The 25,597-nt window shown below is 46.9% G+C and overlaps 1 protein-coding gene across 2 annotated transcripts in view; it reads right to left on the reverse strand.

Annotated features, from left to right (window-relative positions):
- The window catches only part of LOC109909064 (schwannomin-interacting protein 1), a 320,898-nt gene that overhangs the window by 50,553 nt on the left and 244,748 nt on the right, over positions 1-25,597 (reverse strand). The window contains exons 1-2 of one of the 2 annotated variants that reach the window (XM_031795835.1): positions 11,670-12,193; positions 6,283-7,071 (exon numbers count right to left, since the gene is read on the reverse strand). In XM_031795835.1, coding sequence (XP_031651695.1) covers positions 6,283-7,071; positions 11,670-11,675 — 795 coding nt within the window. In that variant the 5' untranslated portion in view covers positions 11,676-12,193. Of the gene's footprint in view, positions 1-6,282; positions 7,072-11,669; positions 12,194-25,597 lie in introns of those variants that run through there. The other variant, XM_031795834.1, reaches the window with a different exon arrangement.

Here is a 25,597-nt window from a genome sequence, read left to right on the forward strand (position 1 = left end):
GAGAGCTGTGTAGGAGGCCTGGCGTGCTGGAGCGGGTACTGACACACACAGGCGGGTTAGGGAGAGTCCCAGACTCTTGGGGGCTGAACCAGACACCGGAGCCCCAGCACCTGGCCATGGCCCTGCCCACCTCTAACCCCCCTTGCCTTCCCCTGGTCTGAACCTTTCCCTCCCTCCCACCCTCCACCTGATCCTAGCCTATCCACTCCCACCTCTTAACCCTGTCACCAAACACCTCCACTCAACCCCCAGACACTCTCTGCTGCTCTCTACCCAACCCCCATATACTCTCTGCTGCCCTCCACCCAACCCCCATCCACTCTCTACTGCCCTCCACCCAATCCCATCCACTCTCTGCTGCCCTCTACCCAACCCCAATCCACTCTCTGCTGCTCTCTACCCAACCCCATCCACTCTCTACTGCCCTATCTCTCTACCACTTAATCTCTCTACTGCCATATCTCTCTACCACTTAATCTCTCTCTCTCTCTCTCTCTCTCTCTCTCTCTCTCTCTCGCTCTCTCTCTCCCCAACTTCCATTCTTTCTTTTCCCCCTCTCTATCTTTCCCTCTACTCTATCATCATTCCCCAGTGTTTTGCTTGTGGTTCTATATATCCTCTATGAGTGCCTGCACTAGAAACTTCTCTTACCCTACAATCTTCTCCCCCCGCCTCTCTCTCTCTCAACGTGGCACAGGGCTGACTGCAGTCTGAGGGTAGTGGTTAGTACTGGAGCGCTCAGGGCAGAGTTCAGACACAGAACAACAACCACATAATCACAGAGTCCAAACAGAGAGAGAGAGAGATAGGGAGAGGCCGAGAGAAAAAAAAGAGAAGGAGAGATTGAGAGAAGGCAAGCTCTTCAAATCTCTCACTTCCACGGCTCCATTTTCCACCTCTCTCTCTTCCCTTGCTTCAACACACTATCTCTGTTACATACTTCTGTTTCCTCAGCCATGTGAGCTTATCTAGGACAGCTTGTTCCACTCTTCCTCTGTTGATTCAGGCTTTGTCTCTGCTGCGTGCTTGTAGATAGCGACAGCTTGAGGAAAACGTTATTCCATTACTTTAGTCAGCCACAGAGCTGATCTAACAGGGTCAATGGTAAATGCTGATATTTTTATCCCTCCTCTGATCCCGTGATAAAACCTGACAGGGAAACACACGGATGCCGCCTGCCCTGCCAGAAACGTGTGCATCAGTGCATGTGGGTAGATGTGGGTGGTGTGTGGTCAAGTCAATGTGCATGTTTTTTGATCTCATCAGGAAGCCAGTGTGCCTTTTCATTTCTTTGCCGTGTGGTGAATCCTGTGAGATATGTTGCTACACCTGCAGAGGTACAAACAGACAGAAACGTGTGTTCGCATGTTGAACAGTCGCTGAGTGTTTTTCATCTATGTGCTATAGCCTCGTGCTGATGCTTGCAATACATGCTGAGGGATTTAGCTCAAAGGCGCATTCTGTTGAAAATATGTACAAGTATGATTGTGTGTATGTGTGTCACACAAAACTGAAGTTGGAACACATGCTGAGCCATGTTGCACTGAATACATTATGTGTGTGTGCGTGCAGACTTGCATATCAGGTGTATGTGTGTGTACCACAGGAGGTTGGTGGCTCGTGGTAATGGCTGAGGCGAAATAGTGGAATGGTATCAAACACATGGTTTGTTCCAGACATTATTATGAGCAGTCCTCCCCTCAGCAGCCTCCTCTGGTGTGTATGTTTATATACATGTAGCTTCAGGCCTCCCTCCTCCCTCCCTTTCTCCCTGCTCTTCCACTGGTATGTGAGTGATGGGAGGGGCGCTGCATGTCACAACATAGCTTCACTACTGAGCACACCGTCTACCCACAGCTGACTGGATCTGACTGGATCTGTGCTCGTGTGTCTGAATAAATGTATATATTTTCTCAGACATGAGTGTCCTATAGGCCTTTACAAATGTGAATGCAGTACTAAACATACGTGTGCATTGAAGTACCTTTCCTATGAGGTAAATGATTTCACAGCCTCTGAAGCACACAGGCCTTCACTGACTCTTTAACCTGGGCCCTTATGAAGGATAACATTATTGTTTTGGTTTGGGTGGAGAGGACTGCCACGTGCCACCACACCTTACCCCTCACCTCAAATTCTTTCCCCTTTCTATTTCCTAACCAAGATCCAGGGGGAGGAGGGAGATATTAGAGTGGAAACCACACCCCTGTTCCACCCTAACGAAACACAGCTATTAACCCCAGTGGTTCATGGTTCCAATAGCACAGAGGCACACAGAAACAGACTGACTGGCTCTGTGGTGTATGGGCAGCAGGCAGCAGGCAGCAGGCAGCAGGCTGAACGGTGGCCATACTGTAGCTCCACACAGCCAGCCACATTAATCAACACTTCCTTTCCCAGCCGGGCAAACACTGTGGAGACGGTTGCCATGGCAATGAAAGGCCGGCTAGCAGGAAGCGGACACACCTAAGGGATCGATGTGTGTTTGTGACTGGCCCAGGGTCTGGTCTTACTATCGTAGCTGAGGTTCAGTACAAGTAGATGTAGATGTGGCAAACTGTAGATAACACATACAAATGCATATTGTCTTGTCTGCATTAATAAGTTATGCACCCTACCTCCAGCCTTCTTAAAAGCCCAGCTGTTTTGGAGGATCTTCTGAAGCTCTCTCAGAGGACCCCAAACCCATCCATGCCAGCCACCACCCCTCTTCCCCTCCGTCTGGCTGGGCTGTGGGTGGCCTGAGTGGATGTCTTAAAATGTAACATGTTAGAAGCCCCCTCCTCTCCTCTCCCACCAGACACTCCAATCCTCAATAAAGACATGTCTTCGTCCTCTCACAGTATCCTGAATCTGTGTATCCCAATGACATTCCCATATTGGGAAATAGCAGAAGTGCTCCGGATGTTGGAATTCATACAGGAAATAAGCTTGTTTCAGTCCAACCCTCGTCTCTGCTCTGATATCTCTCCTCCGAGCTCAGTCAGGATTACACGGCTATTTCCAGTTCCTTATCTACGTAGGGACATCATAATTCCATGGCCTAGTATACGGTCCGCAAACTGTAGGTGTTATCAGTAGGCCCTGTGTCACTAAACCTTATACAAACCAAGTGTGTATGTGTGTGTATTTGTGTGTGTGCATGTATGTGTGTGTGTGTGTGTGTGTGTGTGTGTGTGTGTGTGTGTGTGTGTGTGTGTGTGTGTGTGTGTGTGTGTGTGTGTGTGTGTGTGTGTGTGTGTGTGTGTGTGTGTGTGTGTGTGCGTGAGTGTGTGTTTGTGCCATCTATAACTATAACCACTGCTATTCTCTACAGTACTCTGACATTCCCTACTCGGTCCCTTATCCCAGAGAGAGAGAGTTAGGTGGAAGGAGGGAGGGAGACTTCCCCCATAGAAGGCCTGTGGAATACCCTTGAGCTGACCTTCCTGCTTCACAGAGAACACAGGTAATGAATATTGACACAAGCGGATGACCCATACTGTAGATACAGCATGGTACTGGAGATACCATGTTTGACCCTTTCTCCCTTTCTGTCATCCCCCTCTCCCTCCCACCCCCCCACCCCCCCCCCCCCACCCCACATTCCAGACATGCCTTAGGGAGATAGAGGCCTCCAGGACAGTCACACAACAACAGCAGCAGCAGCTATTGTCTGTCAGGACCGAGAGGAGTGGCTTGGGTGTTAGCATGCCGAAGGAGCCTCACTGCTCTCCTCCTCTCTCTCAGACACACACACACACACACACACACACACACACACACACACACACACACACACACACACACACACACACACACACACACACACACACACACACACATGCAACAGACAAATAGACAAACTCAAGCAGACACACATTTAAACAAGAGTGACTCAAAAGTGCTGACCTCAATAGGCAACAAACAGTGTGTGTGTCAGATTTGACAAGATTCCAGCCTACTCTATAACCACATCTCTCCAGCCCTCTTCACACCTAACCACAAGCTGACAATCAACTATAAAACATTCATCAGAAGCAACATTCTCTATGCCTGGTTGTTGTCATGTAAAAAACAACTCCAATATGTAGCCTGTCAACCTGCCAGTGCCAGACCTGGATGTGGCTTGTGGATCTGAAATCCTGCAGCAGTGAGTCATATGACACTGCAACAGCACCCTCTGCTGGGCGAAACACAAAATCACTAAAACAAATGATCCATCTAATGTCTTGTCTTGTTTCCTGCCACATCCTTATACTCACAGGCCGTAGACCAGGGGAGGACAACAGGGGCTTCAGTGTTTTATTTTGCTCCAACACACCTGATTAAACATAATCAACTAATCAGGATCTTCAATTTAGCTGTGTTAGTGCTGGTCCCTCCCAGACTGGAGTTGCCCAGCCCTGCAGTGTTTTACCATGCTCCTCCAGCCCTGTTGTGTTTTACCATGCTCCTCCAGCCCTGCAGTGTTTTACCATGCTCCTCCAGCCCTGCAGTGTTTTACCATGCTCCTCCAGCCCTGTTGTGTTTTACCATGCTCCTCCAGCCCTGTTGTGTTTTACCATGCTCCTCCAGCCCTGTTGTGTTTTACCATGCTCCTCCAGCCCTGTTGTGTTTTACCATGCTCCTCCAGCCCTGCAGTGTTTTACCATGCTCCTCCAGCCCTGTTGTGTTTTACCATGTTCCTCCAGCCCTGTTGTGTTTTACCATGCTCCTCCAGCCCTGCAGTGTTTTACCATGCTCCTCCAGCCCTGTTGTGTTTTACCATGCTCCTCCAGCCCTGTTGTGTTTTACCATGCTCCTCCAGCCCTGTTGTGTTTTACCATGCTCCTCCAGCCCTGTTGTGTTTTACCATGCTCCTCCAGCCCTGTTGTGTTTTACCATGCTCCTCCAGCCCTGTTGTGTTTTACCATGCTCCTCCAGCTGCAGTGTTTTACCATGCTCCTCCAGCCCTGCAGTGTTTTACCATGCTCCTCCAGCCCTGTTGTGTTTTACCATGCTCCTCCAGCCCTGCAGTGTTTTCCCATGCTCCTCCAGCCCTGTTGTGCTTTACCATGCTCCTCCAGCTGCAGTGTTTTACCATGCTCCTCCAGCCCTGTTGTGTTTTACCATGCTCCTCCAGCCCTGTTGTGTTTTACCATGCTCCTCCAGCTGCAGTGTTTTACCATGCTCCTCCAGCCCTGCAGTGTTTTCCCATGCTCCTCCAGCCCTGTTGTGTTTTACCATGCTACTCCAGCCCTGTTGTGTTTTACCATGTTCCTCCAGCCCTGTTGTGTTTTACCATGCTCCTCCAGCCCTGTTGTGTTTTACCATGTTCCTCCAGCCCTGTTGTGTTTTACCATGTTCCTCCAGCCCTGTTGTGTTTTACCATGCTCCTCCAGCTGCAGTGTTTTACCATGCTCCTCCAGCCCTGTTGTGTTTTACCATGCTCCTCCAGCTGCAGTGTTTTACCATGCTCCTCCAGCCCTGTAGATTGACTGGGAGCTGAGAAGGAGTCAGGACTCAATGCAGCAGCACACAGCTGGAAGCAGCACATAGCTAGCAGCAGCACATACTGTAGCTGGCAGCAGCAGCACACCGGTGGCTGCAGCACATAGCTAGCAGCAGCACATACTGTAGCTGGCAGCAGCACACAGCTAGCAGCAGCACACAGCTGGCAGTAGCACATAGCTGGCAGTAGCACATAGCTAGCAGCAGCACACAGCTAGCAGCAGCACACAGCTAGCAGCAGCACATAGCTTAGTGCCACATTACCCCACTAATCTCTCCTTATCCCAGCATTCCTGCACACATATAATATTCCCCAAGTCCACCTGACACAGATAACTGTCGGATTACCGCATGACGCAATCCTCAGGGATCACAGAGAAAGCAGGAAAACAAGACAGTGAGCATGTTCAACAACCCCCACACACACAGCAGGGTGGGAGTCCTTTAGAACCTGGAGTCTGGAGATATATTGTGCTGTTACAATTATTGCCCGTATAAATACCAGCTTTCTACTATCTGTGAAACCAACAATAGCACAGGCCCAGTGACCCACAACCTCTTTCCATGTCTGAGGGATTTTCACGCACCACTTCATACAATATCTGGCTTGATTTGTCCCACCATGACTGACATCCTCACAACTGACACGCTTCCATGCTTCATCCTACACCATCCACCACCATGACTGACATCCTCACAACTGACACGCGTCCATGCTTCATCCTACACCATCCAACACCAAGTCACAGAAATCGCAAACACACACAGACATGCCTGCATACATACACACAGACAAACGTCTCCACTCACTGAGGTGTAGGCGGTCTTTCCCAGGCTGTGGTTGTGATTGAGGTTCTGATTCTCCTGCTCTCTGCTCTGCAGCCCCGCCAGGTGTCTCTCCAGAGCTGCCCAGTCCATGGTGGGCAGGGACTCTTCCTCCACAATCTCCTCCTCTCTGTATCCCCCCATCCGTCCTCCTATTCCTCCTCCTCCACCACCAACACCCCCTCCTCCAACGCCGCCCCTGACCCGGCTGGAGCGCCTGTGGCTGGGCTTGGTGGCCCCTGTGCCCCTGGGTACTGGCCTGGTAGGGGAGTGGGGCAGGATCAGGTTGCCATTCTGTTTCAGTTCCTCAGGCACGGCAGCAGCAAAGGTGGCTGTGTGTCCACTGTGAGTAGGAAGGGGTGGAGGCTTCACATCCTGGAACTCCTCGGCCAGGCTGCGGCTGTTCACTGGCTTCCTGAAGCCTCCGCCTGGCGCACCTACCACAACCCCACCCTCCTCCTGGCCAGGGGCCTGCTGGGAGCTGTAGTCGTCCCCGTACTCGCTCTTCCACTCCTCAATCACCTTCTTCTTGTACTCCTGGTAGTCCTCATCCTCCTCATAGTCCTCATCCTCCAGGGTTGCCAGATCCAGGGAGGGAGAGGATTTGTAGTCCCCTTCTAAGGTTGCCAGTTCCAGGGATGGGGAGGACTTGTAGTCCTCCAGGCATGCCAGGTCTAAGGAGGGAGAACAGGGTGTCACCTTGTTGGAGTTGGACTCGGAGCTGGAGCGACTGGAGGCGTCGCTCCCCAAGTCCATGCCATCCTCCCGGTAGTCCTGCAGTGGAGAGAGAAACAGGGATGGAGAGAAAGAGATATAAATAGAGGTAAGAAACAATGAGGTTGAAAAGAGAAATGATGATATTGAGATAAAGATAGAGGTTGAAAGAGAGAGAGAGAGGAAGAGAGGGACACAAACAGAGAATTTAGGGAAGTGTGCATACAGAGATTACTGTTGTGGTTTGAGACAACCACAGAACACTTCCTGCCCCGGTAGAACTTCCTTCCTCTACATTAATTTCCTTGGCACCGTTTCAGTCCCTCTCTGACGCACTTTCTCCTCTCCTCGCAGACACACTCTCTCCTCTCTGAGACAACCTCTCCTCTCCTCTCTGAGACAACCTCTCCTCTCCTCCCTGAGACAACCTCTCCTCCCAGACACACTCTCCTCTCCTCCCTGAGACAACCACTCCCCTCCTCCCTGAGACAACCTCTCTTCTCCTCCCTGAGACAACCTCTCCTCCCAGACACACTCTCTCCTCTCTGAGACAACCTCTCCTGCCAGACACACTCTCTCTCTCCTCCCTGAGACAACCTCTCCTCTCCTCCCTGAGACAACCTCTCCTCCCAGACACACTCTCTCCTCTCTGAGACAACCTCTCCTCCCAGACACACTCTCTCCTCTCCTCCCTGAGACAACCTCTCCTCCCAGACACACTCTCTCCTCTCTGAGACAACCTCTCCTCCCAGACACACTCTCTCCTCTCTGAGATAACCTCTCCTCCCAGACACACTCTCTCCTCTCCTCCCTGAGACAACCTCTCCCCCCAGACACACTCTCTCCTCTCTGAGACAACCTCTCCTCCGAAACACACTCTCTCCTCTCTGAGACAACCTCTCCTCCCAGACACACTCTCTCCTCTCCTCCCTGAGACAACCTCTCCTCTCAGACACACTCTCTCCTCTCCTCTCTGAGACAACCTCTCTTCCCAGACACACTCTCTCGTCTATGAGACAACCTCTCCTCCCAGACACGCTCTCCTCTCCTCCCTGAGACAACCTCTCTTCCCAGACACACTCTCTCCTCTCTGAGACAACCTCTCCTCCCAGACACACTCTCTCCTCTCCTCCCTGAGACAACCTCTCCTCCCAGACACACTCTCTCCTCTCTGAGACAACCTCTCCTCCCAGACACACTCTCTCCTCTCCTCCCTGAGACAACCTCTACTCCCTGAGACAACCTCTCCTCTCCTCCTGGACACAATCTCTCCTCTCTGAGACAACCTCTCCTCTCCTCCCAGATACACTCTCTCCTCTCCTCCCTGAGACAACCTCTCCTCTCCTCCCAGATACACTCTCTTCTCTCCTCCCGGACACAATCTCTCCTCCCTGAGACAACCTCTCCTCTCATCCCAGACCCACTCTCTCCTCCCAGACACACTCTCTCTCCTCCCAGACCCACTCTCTCCTCCTTTTTGTTCATATCTGAGGTTTGCATTGTAACAGCTGAGCCAGAGAGAGAGAGAGCAGTGATTTCTCCCATCATCACACGTATCACATAGTTTCCCATTTCCGATTGTTAATCAGAGGCAGATGCTGTCACAATGTATTTCCTTATCTGTGTCTTTGGCAAAGTCTTCCCAACAATAATGGTCAATGTGAGGAATACCAATCTCTTTCTCCAATCGTCCCGAGGTGAATGCCACTGCCATGGCTTTATATATAACATGCACTGCAGTGGCTGTGAGTGACTTAAACGGATGAGTCCAGGGTGGCTGTCTGACCTTGACTGTCTGCAGTGTGAGGCTACAGTGTGTGTTGCTGTTGTTGCCCAGTGCCAGAGCAATCACTGTCTGATTGATTACCAACTTAATGAAAATGCCCACCTTGTTTATGGGCCTCCACAAATCTCAGCGTGACCTGAACCTCTTTGAGTGTTTTCACCTCTTATTTTCAGCGGCCGCATTAACATAGCGCCTGGCATCACTTTTAAAAGTTAATGAAAAACAAGCAGCAGCAATTTATTCAAAGTCACAACTGGAAAAACTCATTGTTATGCATCCAACACACTAAGACTGATTGATTGATGATGTTTATTGTCCTTCATTTTTCTTGTGGCCTGTTCATTTTGAAATACACCAAAGAATGGAGTTCACAAAGTGTTGATGAAATGATTGCAATACATTTGAATACAAAAATGGAAAACCCTGACATTAAAAACAATCAGTACAACCACCAACAGAGACAAGCACCTCAACAGTAACCCTTTTTTCCCACCAACCACATTCTGGAAGACTTATCTTAAAGGGATACTTAGCATGCTAGTAGATACCCATAGACTTCCAAGAATTGCGCTAACGCTAGTTAGCATTGGCTGGGGAAACGACCTCTTAACTTCCTTCATACTGGACACAGAGACATAAACATGGTATCCACTAGTTAATAGTTAAGGGCTGCTTATAACTATGTAATAACGGTTAATATGCAGTGTATAAGCAGACCTGCAGATGAAATGATACCAGCACCTAATCTATACACAGCACACCTAACTTTATGTCTGTGTCATCACTGATGTTAGTCGCCAGTTGAATTCATCTACCCAGTGATTCAAAACTGTGACTCAACTCCTTAGAGAGGTTCAATTTACTGACGCAGTGTAACTATACAGAACACAACTTCATTCAGACCTAATGAACCTTTTTCTTATGGAACATGGACCGTTGTTCCATCCAGAGACTTGGATTTAAAAACAATTTCAGTATCTTTATAATTCTTTGCTCATTCTAGGCAATAACCATACAATCTCTTTACAGTAAAGATCCTTGTTTGATAGATTGTTCTAATCCTTTCTGACACCCCCTCCCTACATCCACCGGGACTGCTATTTCATTTCTTCTCCCAGACCCAGACAAACCAGTATAATCTGGGGGGGGGGGGGGGGGGTCAGGCTGGCAACAGTCGAGCTGTAGGCAATAGTGGCTCACTGTAACTCACACTCTCGCAAAATGGCAATGTTTCGTTACATTGATTTTATATTGTGAATGCGGACTATTTTAACAAGGACAACATCTGAAAAGGGGGTTGACACAACGGTTGATAGCTTGCACCTCGTGTCAATGTCGTAGTAGGCTAGTTGACATCTAGGCGGGGGGACATATGCGCGCATCCTGCACCTCGCCCCATATACCCGAGTCCAGTCACGTTTATGATTAAGATTCGAGATCAGAATGTTGTGTAGGCTACATGTGACACATCGCCTACACGAGGTCACGAATCCATGCGCAGGCGTTTAAAGAGTGGTGCGCGTTCGTTACAATGTGGCTACGATGATCCATCCGGTTGCTTTTATTCGAAAGTCTGCCTGCCATTCCAAGATTATTCAAAAACGATTATATTAGCCTACTCTGTACATTATAACTAAGAAGCTAGATAAGGGATCATGGCGTGTTTCCTTTAGCTCCAGCCATTAAAGTAGGCTACCACTTTAGCCTATAGTGGGGAAGCCGTGGGAATCCGTTTTAAATCTCAACCTGCGAGTCGTTAAAAGGGCAACGGCTCAATTGGTGGGAATGAGTGTAGCCTGTATAATTCTAAAAAGAATAGAACAGCTCTAGGCCTATCAAACACGTTGGAATTAAAGTGACGCTTCCAGCTCCTGTATTATCATATTAATACAATGTTTGGCGTCGGTTCATTTGAGTCCGTGTAAAATGTGTAGCCTTATTATTTAAAGTGATTCAGAAGGAGAAAAATCCCGTCAAGACATCCGGGCGGGGGAGCGGTGGGCCCCGCTTTGGTTCATCCTCTCTCCGATTAACCTCGTAGCCTACACTGGGTGGATTTGGCCGTACAATCCATGCAAATTGCCAGCTGCGCGGAACCCCACCCCGACAGCAAGGCGGGTGTTTTGGGTTTAATTCGTGTCTTGGAGGGGACACTGGCCACAATAATAAACCCCTGTCGTTTTAATGTACTTTTGAATAAGCTACAAAACCAGTTTGCACTTGCTTATTAGGCTAAATGGTCATTACATTTAACGCCCATGCCTCATGGTGTCATTTAGGCTACCCAAACCTCTGCTCTGTGCAATAGCCTACCCGCTGTGGTAAAGTGTGTTCAGTCGATGCCAATTAATACAAACCTTTAATGCAGGTGATTACTGTATCAACTTCATAAACAGATAGAGCGCAAATAGCCATCTGCAGAGTCATTCATCCTCAAATGATGTAATGTTCCCAAAAAAGTAACAGAAAAATCTCATATCCCCCGGCAACAGCGGTGACAGTACCATCCAATTTCACAACGCAGATGACAACCAAAATAACGAGTCCACACTGACGATAGAGTTCCTATCAATAGACCACACTGCACTACATATCAATAAACAATGTATACCCCTCCATGGTTAGGCTGATATAGGCTATTGAATAAGACAGCCGATATCCTATAATAAACCAGCTCAAGCACCGACTGTACTAATGATAGTCTACTAACCTGCAAACGCCCTATATTAAAATGTCTGAATGACAGAAAACAGCCTATTCTAAATAAATCTAGTATGACCGATGACCTATAGAAGACCTAAATTAAGGTAACGCAAATAGCCCAGCCTATGGGTTGAATAGTCATAACAACAAACGCAGCACCAATACTTACTGTCATTTTCTCTGTAAGATCTCTTGTCTCAAGACATTTTAAAGTCAATACCAGTCAACAATTGGGTCTTTATTTGTCAGTACACTCGGGAGATGGTGAGGATATTATCCGCTACCCGGAGATATTAGAGAAAGCCGGTAGATTGTTGAGAGCGTATGCCAGTCCAGTCATTGCTCTGTGTGTATCCGCCGCGGAGCCCAACCCTTGAGCCCTCCCGAGAATGAGTTTAAAAAAAAAGACACGTTAAAATAGATGAGTTAAAAAAGAATTGCGCGCTCCCAGATCGCCTCTCCTCTCTTCTTTCCCGGTACAGACGTCAAACGTCGCTTCTACTGTTCAGCGCATGCACACACAAACTCACAGAGTGATTGGCGAGAGAATGTGAATGTGTCTCTCTCCGCGCGTTTTTGTCGTCCGCACAAGTCAGCCTCGCACGTATCTCTGCTTTCCAGTGCATTCAACTTAACGCTCACACACAAGCAAAGAAGCTCCCTGCCACAGCGGCGTCTCAACTTCTCCAGCGCTCTATCCCAGCAGGCTGCTCTGAGGACAAACTGACGACAGAACAGTAGCCCTGCCTTCTGCACTCACTGACCTTGCGAATGGTATATTGAGGGAAAGAGCCAGAGAGAAAAATATAGGCAGAGAGAGAGAGAGAGAGAGAGAGAGAGAGAGAGAGAGAGAGAGAGAGAGAGAGAGAGAGAGAGAGAGAGAGAGAGCGGAGAGATGAGAAAGAAAGAGCCCAACACTATATCTAGTTGAATAATTGAAGATGCCCTGGTGCTCTGAATAGGTTTGGAACAGTTTCTGTCACACTGTGAATACATAAGCTATAAGCAGCCTTGGACATCTCAAGGATACTGCTGTCATGTCCTTTGTAACTGAAGTGCTGTGTTGAGGATCATAAAGATAGATCTAGTCTTCTGGACAGACCCGTGTTTTGGCCCAGAGGGTTGTGGTCTGTTTAGTCTCAGTCTTTTGCCAGACTGCCATGCAGTAGGGTGGCACTGGGCAGCACAGTCCACAGAATTCATTGGCTGTCTTAAATCACACCCCATTCCATATAGTGCTCTACTTTTGGCTAGAGTCCTCTGACATCTCATTCTCCATCTCACTTTTGGCCAAAGCCTATTCTCCATATAGTGCACTACCTCTATCCAAAAGTAGTAAAGAACATCCACTGGGCAAAAACTGGTTGAATCAATATTATTTCCAAGTCCTTTTAATCCCAGAAATCAATGTGATGACGTTGAATCAACGTGGGAAACTAATTGGTTTTGCAAAAAAATCATCAACGTAAAGGGCATTTTGTCTTTTTTTCACCCATCTTTTAACCTTAATCCAATGACATGGTGAAATGTTTTGTTGATTTCACATTGAGTTCACAAGTCGTAGTTGAACTGATGTCTGTGCTCAGTGGGTAAAATGTCACCTGAGATTTACCACTGTTGAATGCACACATGGACAGCTGCACTCACAGGGTTGAGACAGGGTTAACACAAACATGTTATTCCTCTGACATGTTTTATGATTGGAACTGGTAATATACACTGAACAAAAATATAAACGCGACATGTAAAGTGTTGGTCCCATGGTTCATGAGCTGAAAAAAAAATCCAACACATTTTCCATACGCACAAAAAGCTTATTTCTTTCAAATGTTGGGGAAAAAGGTATTTACATTCCTGTTAGTGAGAATTTATCCTTTGCCAAGATAATCCATCCACCTGACAGATGTGGCATCTCATGAAGCTGATTTCAACTGCATAATTATTACACAGGTGCACCTTGTGCTGGGGACACTAAAAGGCCACTTTAAAATGTGCAGTTTTGTCACACAACACAATGCCATTGATGTCTCAAGTTTTGAGGGAGTGTGCAATTGGCATGCTGACTGCAGGAATGTCCACCAGAGCTGTTGCCAGAGAATTGAAATGAACATTGTTTTAGAAAATTTGGCAGTACGTCCAACCGACCTCACAATCGCAGACCACGTGTAACCATGCCAGCCCAGAAGCTCCACATCAGACTTCTTCACCTGCGGGATCATCTGTGGAGGTTCAGGGGGGATGCTGAGGAGTATTTATGTCTGTAATAAAGCCCTTTTGTGGGGGAAAACTCATTGTGGGTGAGCCTGGCTGCACCTCTGCCCAGTCATGTGAAATCCATAGATTAGGGCCTAATTCATGTATTTCAATTGACTGATTTCCTTATATTAACCGTAAGTCAGTCAAATCTTAAAAATTGTTGCATGTTGTGTTTATCATTTTGTTCAGTACAGCATTTTCAGACATGGGTATCAAATTAAGACTCAGAGCATTACAACCACCTATAACACACATATGCTGCACGGCCCAGATTTAAACCTGTAAACATAGTTTATTGGAGGAGGATGGGAGCGGAGTGCAGATATATAAATATATAATAGCAGCACAAAGGATTACGTCCTGGTAATGAAAGAGCACTACTTCAAAGACCCCTCACTGAGACACTCTCCTCGCTACAGAGGGGACACCACCATCAGGGATCTCCCCAAAGAGAGATGCAGCGGGGGCCCTATCGCTATCTCCCCCTCACACCCCCCCCATTCCCATATTTCCCGCTTCCCCCACTTCTCATCAGACAGATCCCCCAAACGTCAATTGGTCACAGAGGCAGTGAGCTACCAGATAGTTAAATGCCTTTAGGGAAGCTGGGACACTTTTGGGTTCCTCATCTAGTGAGGAACGTGATGTGGGTGAGTTAACAGTCTCACCAGGCAATTAGCTTGTCAACAGGAGGCTAATCTAGTGTGTTTTAGTCCTCTACGTACCCCCCCCCCCCAACACTTACAACCCCACACCCTCAGCTGCGATACCCAACCTTCTTGAAGTTCCTTTATTACCTCCCTTCAAGTAAAGGCCATAGCAATTATTTGATCCAAAATGCCTCTCTGCCCTTTACAAATTGGACCAGAAAACATCTGTGAAGCGTCAGAGAAGATGTTCAACGACATGATAGAGATGTCCATGTCAGTTCACTCAGAAGGCTTTTGATCGATGTCTTCAACCAATCTTCAAAAGAAGACCGTACTGCAGATGACTTTTACTGTACTTTTTTGATTTAGGACAGGCGGTCAAAGGAAGTTCACCAGTCAACATCACACAGTACGGCTCACCCCAGGCACCTCAACCCTGTTGTGTTTCTATCACTGTGCCCTGCCTCACCCGTCATATGGGCGCTCGGAGGGGCACAGAATTCATCCCAGATCTACCTGGAACTGCCTATCTGCCAATCACCCAGAGCTGGGCTGCATGGTGAAACTATCTATCTGACAGATATCACTGAGGTCCTATTACTGACAGAGAGATAAGGGCTAGAAAAAAAACACTTTCAGGTAATACTCGGAAAAACAGAGAACATATTCATTCCTCTGCTTATATCCGTCTCACAGGCGTTTAAAAAACAGACCGCCTGACAGTCGTTGAGAAATGGAAGCTGTCCGCCTCGTCAGGAACTCACCCACTCTGACGGAGGAACACAGACAGTGACCTTGGAGGCTTCCACACAGGGAGAACAGTCTCCCTTTCTCTCTCTCTCTCTCTCTCTCTCTCTCTCTCTCTCTCTCTCTCTCTCTCTCTCTCTCTCTCTCTCTCTCTCTCTCTCTCTCTCTCTCTCTCTCTCTCTCTCTCTCTCTCTCTCTCTCTCTCTCTCTCTCTCTCTCTCTCTCTCTCTCTCTCTCTCTCTCTCTCTCTCTCTCTCTCTTTTTTCTCTTTCATGTCAGAAGAGCAGGAATAAAAAGAAACCCCTTGAAGTAAGACGAGTTGAACCACACAACAGACACTGAACCGTCAAAAACAGGACTGGACATGGCTGTGGTACAACCCTCAAGCCTTGAGTGGGGAAATAACCTGTTAGGTTAGGAGACACTAAATCCCACATGGGGACTCTAAAAACCCTCTCCTCTCAGGTCACAATCTCCTGCCATGTCTTGTTAGGCGGATGGCTAAAAAAAATCCAGACCCGAGACTGCTACAGAGCAACAGTCCCCAGATACCAACTACCTCTACCCCAAGATACCAAATACCAAAACCCTGTGGGAGCATTGGGAGAGGGAGGCAGGCTGTCATTGATGAATGTCAGATGTCCACAATGGAGATCTGATCTTTGACTGGCTAAACGACTCACTGGTACTGAACATCAACAGGGTATTTGAAAGACAGTTATTCCGCCTAACCATGTGACAATTGCCTCTGTGTTAAAACCATGTGAGTTTAGAGAAAGCGGGTAGGGTTGTGTGTGTGTGTGTGTTTCATGCAGGATGGGTTAGCTGAGGAAAGCTGCTTACATTTAGGTTGATGATTAACACCTGATTCTATCATTGTACCATTTGATATGATGAACAACGTTAGCCGTTAACGAAGTGTGAAATGAGTTGCTTGAAAAACATAAAGTGGCATATTTTTTCCCTGAACAGTGTAGAAAGCCATTCATTAGATTCATTAAGATGACAAGCACATCAGACTCCAAACAGGAGCCTATCTGCGGAGGGTTCTTTCCTGGGTGAAATATAATTGGAATGCTGAGTTTGTGTAATATGTCTTTGTTTTAATAGGAGTGAATCAGTCACCCAGCCGCAGTGCTCCACATCTATCTTGTGTCTGCAGACCTTATAAACCCTTAACAGAATGGCCACATCTATCTGCAGTTCTGCACTGCCACCAGCCTACAGACGACAGACAGGAGATAATATGAAAGGAGTAGAATTCATGTGGAATGATGGTGTTGATGGAAGAAGGATCTTAATTCAAAATAAATGGCACATTTTCATTTTTGAATTGGAATTTCAGTTTATCTCCTCAATTGACTGAATGGAAATAGAATTGACATTTACCCTGCCCCGTAAGGATACAGCCAGTGAAGTTTGAGAGAGTTTGCTCATTAACTTCATGAGTTATAATTCTAAGTTGTGACCTGAGTCATCAGTGTGACAGGAGAGATCAGGATCGGCGTAGGAGCAGAAGATGGAAGCCCACTTCAGGCTGATTACATCAAACTGAAGGCTACTGCTAATTAGAGGGAAGGCAGGGGATGGTAATTAACTAAAGTAGCCAAGCCAGGAGAGGCCTCCTGTGGGAGGGGGAGAAATATAGGCCCGGGTCTGCATGGTCCCTCAGGCCCTTTAACCCTGTACCAAAGTGGAGAGAACTCAACGTTTTATTGTTAGGGTCCTGATACTTCTCAGTTTAACATCCTCTCGCCCGCCTCTCTCTCCTTCCCTCTCTCCCTGTCTCTCTTACAGACGTCATAGTTAGAATATACAGAATAGTATCAAAATTATTTCTTCAAAAGGCTGAGACTCACTCTCACTCTATCAACTAGGGTTGCAAAGGGAGAGTTTATTACTGGAAACTTTGAAAGTTTAATAGTAAACTACCAGAATATTGGTATCTTTCAAAGATTTTATGTAATCTATCACAAGACATCTAGTGGCCCATTTGGGTATTTCAGATTATCACAGGTGTCGGTAATCATCTCTCGCCCTTCTGCGTGGCCTTAACACATGTAAAATATATGAAATATTTAAATAAAATGATTTTAAAATAAAAAAAAAGTATGACAAAGCTGTAAAATATAAATATAAACCATACATTTAGTGAATACCATTGGTGTTTAATATGAAGGTTTCAGCATGAAATATCCTTTATATATTATTTTACTAACTTTTAATTTATTGACTATGTCAATATGTATTTGTTGTCAATCTTTTGGCGTCAAACTGGTGGAAGCTGTGAAAGAAGTCAATAGTTGGAAGAGTTGCAGAGTTAATAAAAATAATGCCATTGTTGATTAGATGCTTTTTTCAGTAATTATTTTCCCTTGAACAATGTGGTCTAGTAGAAACTCATGGACAATATGGACTCCAATATAATAAATGAATACTATATATATGAATATATTTTTTCAAGTTATTCAAGTATAAATGACCAAAGTTCCGATAAGATTGCCAAAGATTTTCTGTTAATTACCAAAATTACTGAAGGTTCCATGAACTTTGGTAAATTACCGGTAGCTTTGCAACCCTAATCTCAACAGCTACACATTTATATTGCCATAGCTTCTCTCTTGAGATCCTTCTCTTTTCTGCAACAAGGCATAAAAAACAGCTAGCCCAGCAGTTAAAGGACTAGTTCACTATTTTACAACTTGATGTTAGATGGTTCCTTACCCTGAAAGTCGTCTATGGACCAGGACAAACTGTTGGTTCATGGTTCAATTTTCTTTAAAACGGCCATTACAAACTTCAGCTAACTTTAGCCACCACTACCTAAAAATCTATTGAAGTCACAGTGGCATGTGAGCATGTTTTGAAAAATGTTCAAATCAACTGAAATCAATTACATATTTGATTTGATGTTACGTAAAGGTGATTTGGCCATAAAAAAATACATGCTCACATGCCCCCCATCACTTCCATAGATTCTTTGCTAGCGGTGGCTAAAGTTAGTAATGGTTGTATAAAGGGAACGGAACCATGGATTCCAGTTTCTCCTGGCCATAGAATACTTTCTGGGTGAGAAACCATCTAACATCAAGTTGTAAAATAGTGATCTAGTCCTTTAAGTCAGAGAGAAACTGTGAGACTCAGACTGTGTCTGGTCCCTCAGCTGGCTGGACTGGCACACCTCAATGCCCATCTCTGTCTCTCTGCCCTGTCAGCACTACAGATAACGAGGGACACAGTTGCCTGCCCGACATACACACAATTTATTGCCCACACCAAATTGGAACACGTCTCAGGTGCTTTAAGCATGCAACGCTCCTGCTATTCCCCACCTTCGCCGTAAATGACTAAATGCAGAGATCCGCAGGGGGAGAGGAGTTGATTTAGAGAGGGAATAAAAAGATGGAGAGAGAAAGAGAATCATGGAGGGGAGGGGGAGAGGAAGGCAGTGTGTCTGCGACTGAGGTGTGTTGTTGCTCCAAGTTGAAATTGCCCCACTGAACACAGGTCTGAACACAGATTACCCTCCCAACAATCCTAACCTGAACCATTAGAGGGTTAAACACAGTTGACTTCAGATCAGATCACAGGTGACAACTCCATTACACCTGAGTGTGTGGAGTAGGTGACAGGCTGTAGACAAGGTTTGTGCGACATCATGACGACAGCAGGGGACCTGGAAGGTGGCAGAACGCTGTCCAGACCAATTATTCATTGTTCGGAGTCACCAGACACCACTCTGTCCCGCTTCACATACTCACACAAATCCTCATAACTCAACAACACATCTGACAGACGGACTGAGAGAGGAAGAGGAGAGAAGCGAGATGGAGGGAAGAGAGAGAGAGGAGGGGGGGGGATAGAAAATGAGAGGGAAATAAGGAGAGCTTGGGAAGACAAGAAAGAGAGGGAGGAAGAATATGAGCAAGAGAGAGAGGAAGAATATGAGCGAGAGAGAGAGAGAGAGAGAGAGAGAGAGAGAGAGAGAGAGAGAGAGAGAGAGAGAGAGAGAGGAAGACTGTATCTGGGTTCTTGGCTATAAGTCACATAATGACAACAGAGGGCTAGGGGGATGATTGCATTATGAGCTCTGCATCTACCCTCAATCATCATGCATATTCACATATTCATTGATGCTTATGTTATTGTACTGTATTACAGTAGGTGCATGCAAGACAGCAGAATAGCAATGAGACCAATAAAGCACCACAGTATGAGTCATAATACACATAAAACCAAGCAGTTTAAATAGGGAAATGGTCCCAGTCGTTTTTCCACCATACATTTTTCCCATAGAGGATTTTAGAAACACTTAAAATAAGGGCTGTTTTTTGTGTAGGCTCACCCTGCGTTATGTTAAGATCTCTCTGGGAGACGGTGACTTTTAGCAATACAGTGGCAAGGACAAGTATGTGATCCCTTTGGAATTGACCTGGATTTCTGCATAGATTGGTAGAATTGTTTGTGTGTTATTAGATGAAGCACACCATGTTGGCCTATTGTTGTGACTAAGATAAAGATCAGATCAAATTGTATGAGTAATTTATGCAGAACTCCAGGTAATTCCAAAGGGTTCACATACTTTGTCGTGCCACTGTAATATTCAATATATTCATCTGTATTATGACCTCCACTTTGGGGCACTATGCAGCCTGAAATGAAGATCCATCAAAAGCAACACGCAACAGATAAGAACCCCTAAAGGACTTGTATTATATGTTCTTTTCAGATCTCTGCATTCGCCTTTAGTCCTGATAGGTACTGAAGACAGGCAGCAAACGTGTGCCGCTTCGAGGTGTACAGCAACTGTTTGCGATGTGAGGGAGCACTTTAAGTTTAAGCAATTCAGGAGAGAGAGAGAGAGAGAGGGAAAAAAAGATGAGGTGAGCGCTAGTGAGTAGAACAAACGCATTTAGAGAAACGGCACTCAAGTCCTTTCGCAAGACCGATGGGATGTCGGGGAAGAAATTAAACGTCGCACTTCACGGAGGGAGACAATGGGAAATTGTCTTTTAGGTTTTTGAAGAAAAAAAAGACACAACAAGGATGGAGGGTGACTTTCGCTGTCAAATGCCGTTTTGGAGAACTCCGTGGACTACATCTGACACTTGAAGTGGATTATGAAGTACAACAGGGATGATTAGACTTAATCCATTCATGAAAAGCCATACCGATATAGAGCAAAGACTACAGAATGGAGGGCTTGATTGAATTAAAGAGGGTTTGGTTTGACAAACACAGGTAGGAACAACTAATTACACTCCATTGTAAAGTGCCTATAATACACTGAGTGCACAAAACATTATGGACACCTGCTCTATACATGACATAGACTGACCAGGTGAATCCAGGTGAAAGCTATGATCCCTTATTGATGTTAAATCCACTTCAATTTGTGTAGATGAAGGGGAGGAGACAGGTTAAAAAATGATTTTTAAGCCTTGAGACAATTGAGACATGGATTGTGTACAGTATGTGTGCCATTCAGGGCATGAGTGGGCAAGTAAAGAGATTGAAGTGCCTTTGAACAGAGTAAGGTAGTAGGTGCCAGGTTCTTCACACTCAACAGTTTCCTGTGTGTATCAAGAATGGTCCACCACCAAAAGGACATCCAGCCAACTTGGGGGGGTGGGGTGGGGGTTCTTAATCTTTTGTACACTCACTTTATATTATAACAACCATGGCTAAATATTAGCAGGTTGCTTTCCGCCGCGCAGTTACTCCAGACTAGGTTAACTAATGACAGCGAGTCGAGCAACTGTGATGGACTCAGAGCTGTAATGGATAAAAAGGCAGGCCACTCTTGTGCAGCCACTAATGCGTGAGAGCCATAATGGCAGCGAGCCACTCCAGCTGAAATGTATGTGCTGTCACACCCAGAGTGGACAACGGAGAGGTCCCTGTGTGCTCTCTCCAGAAAAAAGGCCTCACCTCGCGCCCCTCGGGGACCGTTCCACACTGAACCACGCTCGAGGAGAGATTATCGACACCATCACGCATAAGCACACTTCTCAACCGCTCCCTTCATCTCTCTCCCTTCTTCTCTCTCCCTTCTTCTCTCTACCTTCATCTCTCTCCCTTCTTCTCTCTCCCATCTTCTCTCTCCCATCTTCTCTCTCCCTTCTTCTCTGTCCCTTCTTCTCTCTCCCTTCTTTTCTCTCCATTCATCTCTCTCCCTTCTTCTCTCTCCCTCTTCTCTCTCCCTTCTTCTCTCTCCGTTCTTCTCTCTCCCTTCTTCTCTCTCCCTTCTTCTCTCTCCCTTCTTCTCTCTCCCATCTTCTCTCTCCCATCTTCTCTCTCCCTTCTTCTCTCTCCCTTCTTCTCTCTCCCTTCATCTCTCTCCCATCTTCTCTCTCCCTTCTTCTCTCTCCCTTCTTCTCTCTCCCTTCTTCTCTCTCCCATCTTCTCTCTCCCTTCTTCTCTCTCCCTTCTTCTCTCTCCCTTCTTCTCTCTCCCTTCTTCTCTCTCCCTTCTTCTCTCTCCCTTCTTCTCTCTCCCTTCATCTCTCTCCCTTCTTCTCTCTCCCATCTTCTCTCTCCCTTCTTCTCTCTCCCTTCTTCTCTCTCCCTTCTTCTCTCTCCCATCTTCTCTCTCCCTTCTTCTCTCTCCTTTCTTCTCTCTCCCATCTTCTCTCTCCCTTCTTCTCTCTCCCTTCTTCTCTCTCCCTTCTTCTCTCTGTCTTCCTTGCTTTTTCTTCTGCTCCATCTCTACCTCCCTCCGGTTTTATCTCTTTCATCTTCTCTATTTATTTCTCTCCATCTCTCGTTCCCTATTTCTAAACCTCTCTCAATCTCTTATCTCTCATTCCCTATTTCTAAACCTCTCTCAATCTCTTATCTCTCGTTCCCTATTTCTAAACCTCTCTCAATCTCTTATCTCTAATTCCCTATTTCTAAACCTCTTTCCATCTCTTATCTCTCGTTCCCTATTTCTAAACCTCTCTCCATCTCCCATCTCTCGTTCCCTATTTCTAAACCTCTCTCAATCTCCTATCTCTCGTTCCCTATTTCTAAACCTCTCTCCATCTCCCATCTCTCATTCCCTATTTCTAAACCTCTCTCCATCTCCAATCTCTCATTCCCTATTTCTAAACCTCTTTCCATCTCCATCTCTCGGAGGAGGGGAAGGGGGGGGGGGGTTGAAGGTGGATGGCTGGAGGCTGGAGGCTGGAGGCTGGAGGCTGTGTTCACCTTGTGTAAACACGCTGAAACTTTAATGGACACTAACGTCATCAGAGGGCCCCCTCTGAGAGGAGAGAGGGAGAAGAGAGCCGAAGCTTTCAAACCGCCATCAGTCTGTTAATCTTTCCCTCCTTCTCTACTCCCTCAAAACCTCCCTGCCTCGTCTCCCTGCCTCTTCTCACCTCAGAGCAAGTCATGCATGCTCCCTCCCATACTGGCACCAGCTGAGAGAGCTGGGGGTGGGTGTTCTTATGTTCTTCCCCTGTGCCACCTTAGCCCTCACCCCCTCCCCTCCCTCAGTGCCCAGGTCTGGCCTGTATGGTGACAGCCTGCATGCGTTCTGTGGGCTGGAAAAGCTGTCTGATAAGCACGGCGGGCTGCATGTGTTCTGTGGGCTGGAAAAGCACAGCGGGCTGCATGTGTTCTGTGGGCTGGAAAAGCACAGCAGGCTGCATGTGTTCTGTGGGCTGGAAAAGCTGTCTGATAAGCACGGCGGGCTGCATGTGTTCTGTGGGCTGGAAAAGCTGTCTGATAAGCACGGCGGGATGCATGTGTTCTGTGGGCTGGAAAAGCTGTCTGATAAGCACGGTGGGCTGCATGTGTTCTGTGGGCTGGAAAAGCTGTCTGATAAGCACGGCGGGATGCATGTGTTCTGTGGGCTGGAAAAGCTGTCTGATAAGCACGGTGGGCTGCATGTGTTCTGTGGGCTGGAAAAGCTGTCTGATAAGCACGGCGGGCTGCATGTGTTCTGTGGGCTGGAAAAGCACAGTGGGCTGCATGTGTTCTGTGGGCTGGAAAAGCACAGCAGGCTGCATGTGTTCTGTGGGCTGGAAAAGCACAGCGGGCTGCATGTGTTCTGTGGGCTGGAAAAGCACAGCAGGCTGCAAACAGGTGTGACAGGTTTCTTCTTCTCCCCCTCTGGTGGAACCAAAACCCCGGCTAAAACCTAAATTCTTCCTACCCGCTGCCACCACATTTTACACCCTTGCTAGAACCGTACCACTCACTGCCACCACATCCCAGTGTGTCACCTAGATGTGATGCTACGGACTCAAAATCAACGGCTATATTTCAGGGATGGCTGTGTGTGTGTGTGTGTGTGTGCGCGTGTGTGTGTGTGTAAGAACCAAGAGGGAGCCTAGCAGGTAAGAGCGTTGGGCCAGTAACAGAAAGGGTCAAATCCCTGAGCCGACCAGGTAAAGGTGCCCCATTGAGCAAGCCACTTAATCCTAACTGCTCCTGTAAGTCGCTCTGGATAAGATGTCAAATGTGGCATTAGTACACTCAGACAGTCCTAGTTAAATTCTTGCTTGAGAAATTGCTCTTGCTCAGAATCTTTTTGACCATTTTAATTGAAAACAATCACAGTAAAGTTCATAAAGGGATACTTCGGGATTTTAGCAATGAAGCCCTTTATCTACTTCCCCAGAGTCAGATTAACTTGTGGATACCATGTTAATGTCTCCGTGTCCAGTATGAAGGAAGTTAGAGGTAGTTTCCCCAGCCAATGCTAACTAGCATTAGCCAATGACTGGAAGTCGATGGGTATCTACTAGCATGCTATGGGTATCTACTAGATACCCAAGTATCCCTTTAATTGTTACCTAGAAACGACATTTTGATATTGAGATAACAACGGCTGCATTGGGCCTTTAAAAGTTGAGAATGTTTAGCCTTTGAGAGAGATGCCTTGTGGCAACCAGCCAATGTCGTTTTCCCTCGTCATGTTTTGGCTGCCTGCCAAAAGGTCCAGAGGCATTAACATTCCCACTGTGAATGACTGACTACGCTTTAGAGCCATGGACACAAAACAGAATCATTCCTTGATCGCTCTCTCTCGCCCCCTCTCTCTGCTCCTCCCTTTGTTCCTACGGCCAGACCTTTCAGCCTAAGTGGTCAGTAATTACGCTTCTTAGAGAGAGAGGGATGAGAGAAGAGATGGACAGAAATGGACTAGAGGGCAGACAATGAATCACAAGTTAAGAGCACTACAGCAGCCTCTCTTTCTATAATATCTCTCTCTCTCTCTCTGGTAAGATGCTCAGACAAGGAACAGAAAGGGTGAGAGAGGTGGGTGTGTGTTTTTTGGGGGAATCTGAGGATAGAGCCAAGTCACGCTCCTACAGCCACTCCCCTCCCCTCTCCTCCCCCTCCCTTCCCATCCCACCGCCGCTGACATAACCCCAGAATAAAAGAACCGCTCACCTTGTTCAGAACAAGAAGAAACAGAAGAACAGAGAGGAGGGAAATGTGGTTCCACAGATGTCAGATTGTGAGTCAGATTCAGCAGTGTTCTCACTACATCGTTTTTTTAGAAGGGGGAATGAGGGAGGGCAGAGAGAGATAAGTGTGGAGGGGGAGGGAAATTGTTATGTGGGCCTGTTTATACCATAGAGGAGAGCAGGGCTGTGTTCTAATCAGAACAATAAGGTCACCTATCCAGGGAGGGAGGGGTCAGCATGATCCTAGCCAGGGAAATGTCACTGGTCCTGCAGAGGCCTGTTTGAGTAATCTCACCGCATCACAACAACAACCTATCGATCACCCACTAATTGGTAATGGATGAGGGTCACTGTACACACACACACACACACACACACACACACACACACACACACACACACACACACACACACACACACACACACACACACACACACACACACACACACACACACACACACACACAGACACACACACTCCTCTGGGACATACTCAGGTGGATAATCCCAAGTCAAGTCGATCAAGGTCTAAGCGCCAATGGAAAGGAGATAGCTAAAGACGAACCATCCTCTTCCAACCCTCCCTGAAACACACAGTTAATGAGCCTGTTTCATGGCGCACCACGCTAGCTGGATCAGGGGTACTCCTGAGATACATTAGCATTGTACTAACTATCTCCAGTTAAGCGGTTATTATGGATTTCCATCAGCCTGTAATTGTGGTACAGAACACTGACCTCACGCTGACCATCCACACACACACACACACACACACACACACACACACACACACACACACACACACACACACACACACACACACACACACACACACACACACACACACACACACACACACACACACACACACACACACACACACACAGAGATGATGTGGTACACTACAACATATTATTAGAAGGTCTGCAGACATCACAGTGTACAAACAAAACAGTTATTGCAGGGGGGCGAGAGCACGCCAGCCCAGCCTGTCCAGGGCAGCGTCTGGCTGGGAGAGACAGGACTGTCACAGCAACAGAG

This window comes from Oncorhynchus kisutch, linkage group LG18, assembly GCF_002021735.2.
Source record: "Oncorhynchus kisutch isolate 150728-3 linkage group LG18, Okis_V2, whole genome shotgun sequence".
NCBI classification, from domain to species: Eukaryota; Metazoa; Chordata; class Actinopteri; order Salmoniformes; family Salmonidae; genus Oncorhynchus; species Oncorhynchus kisutch.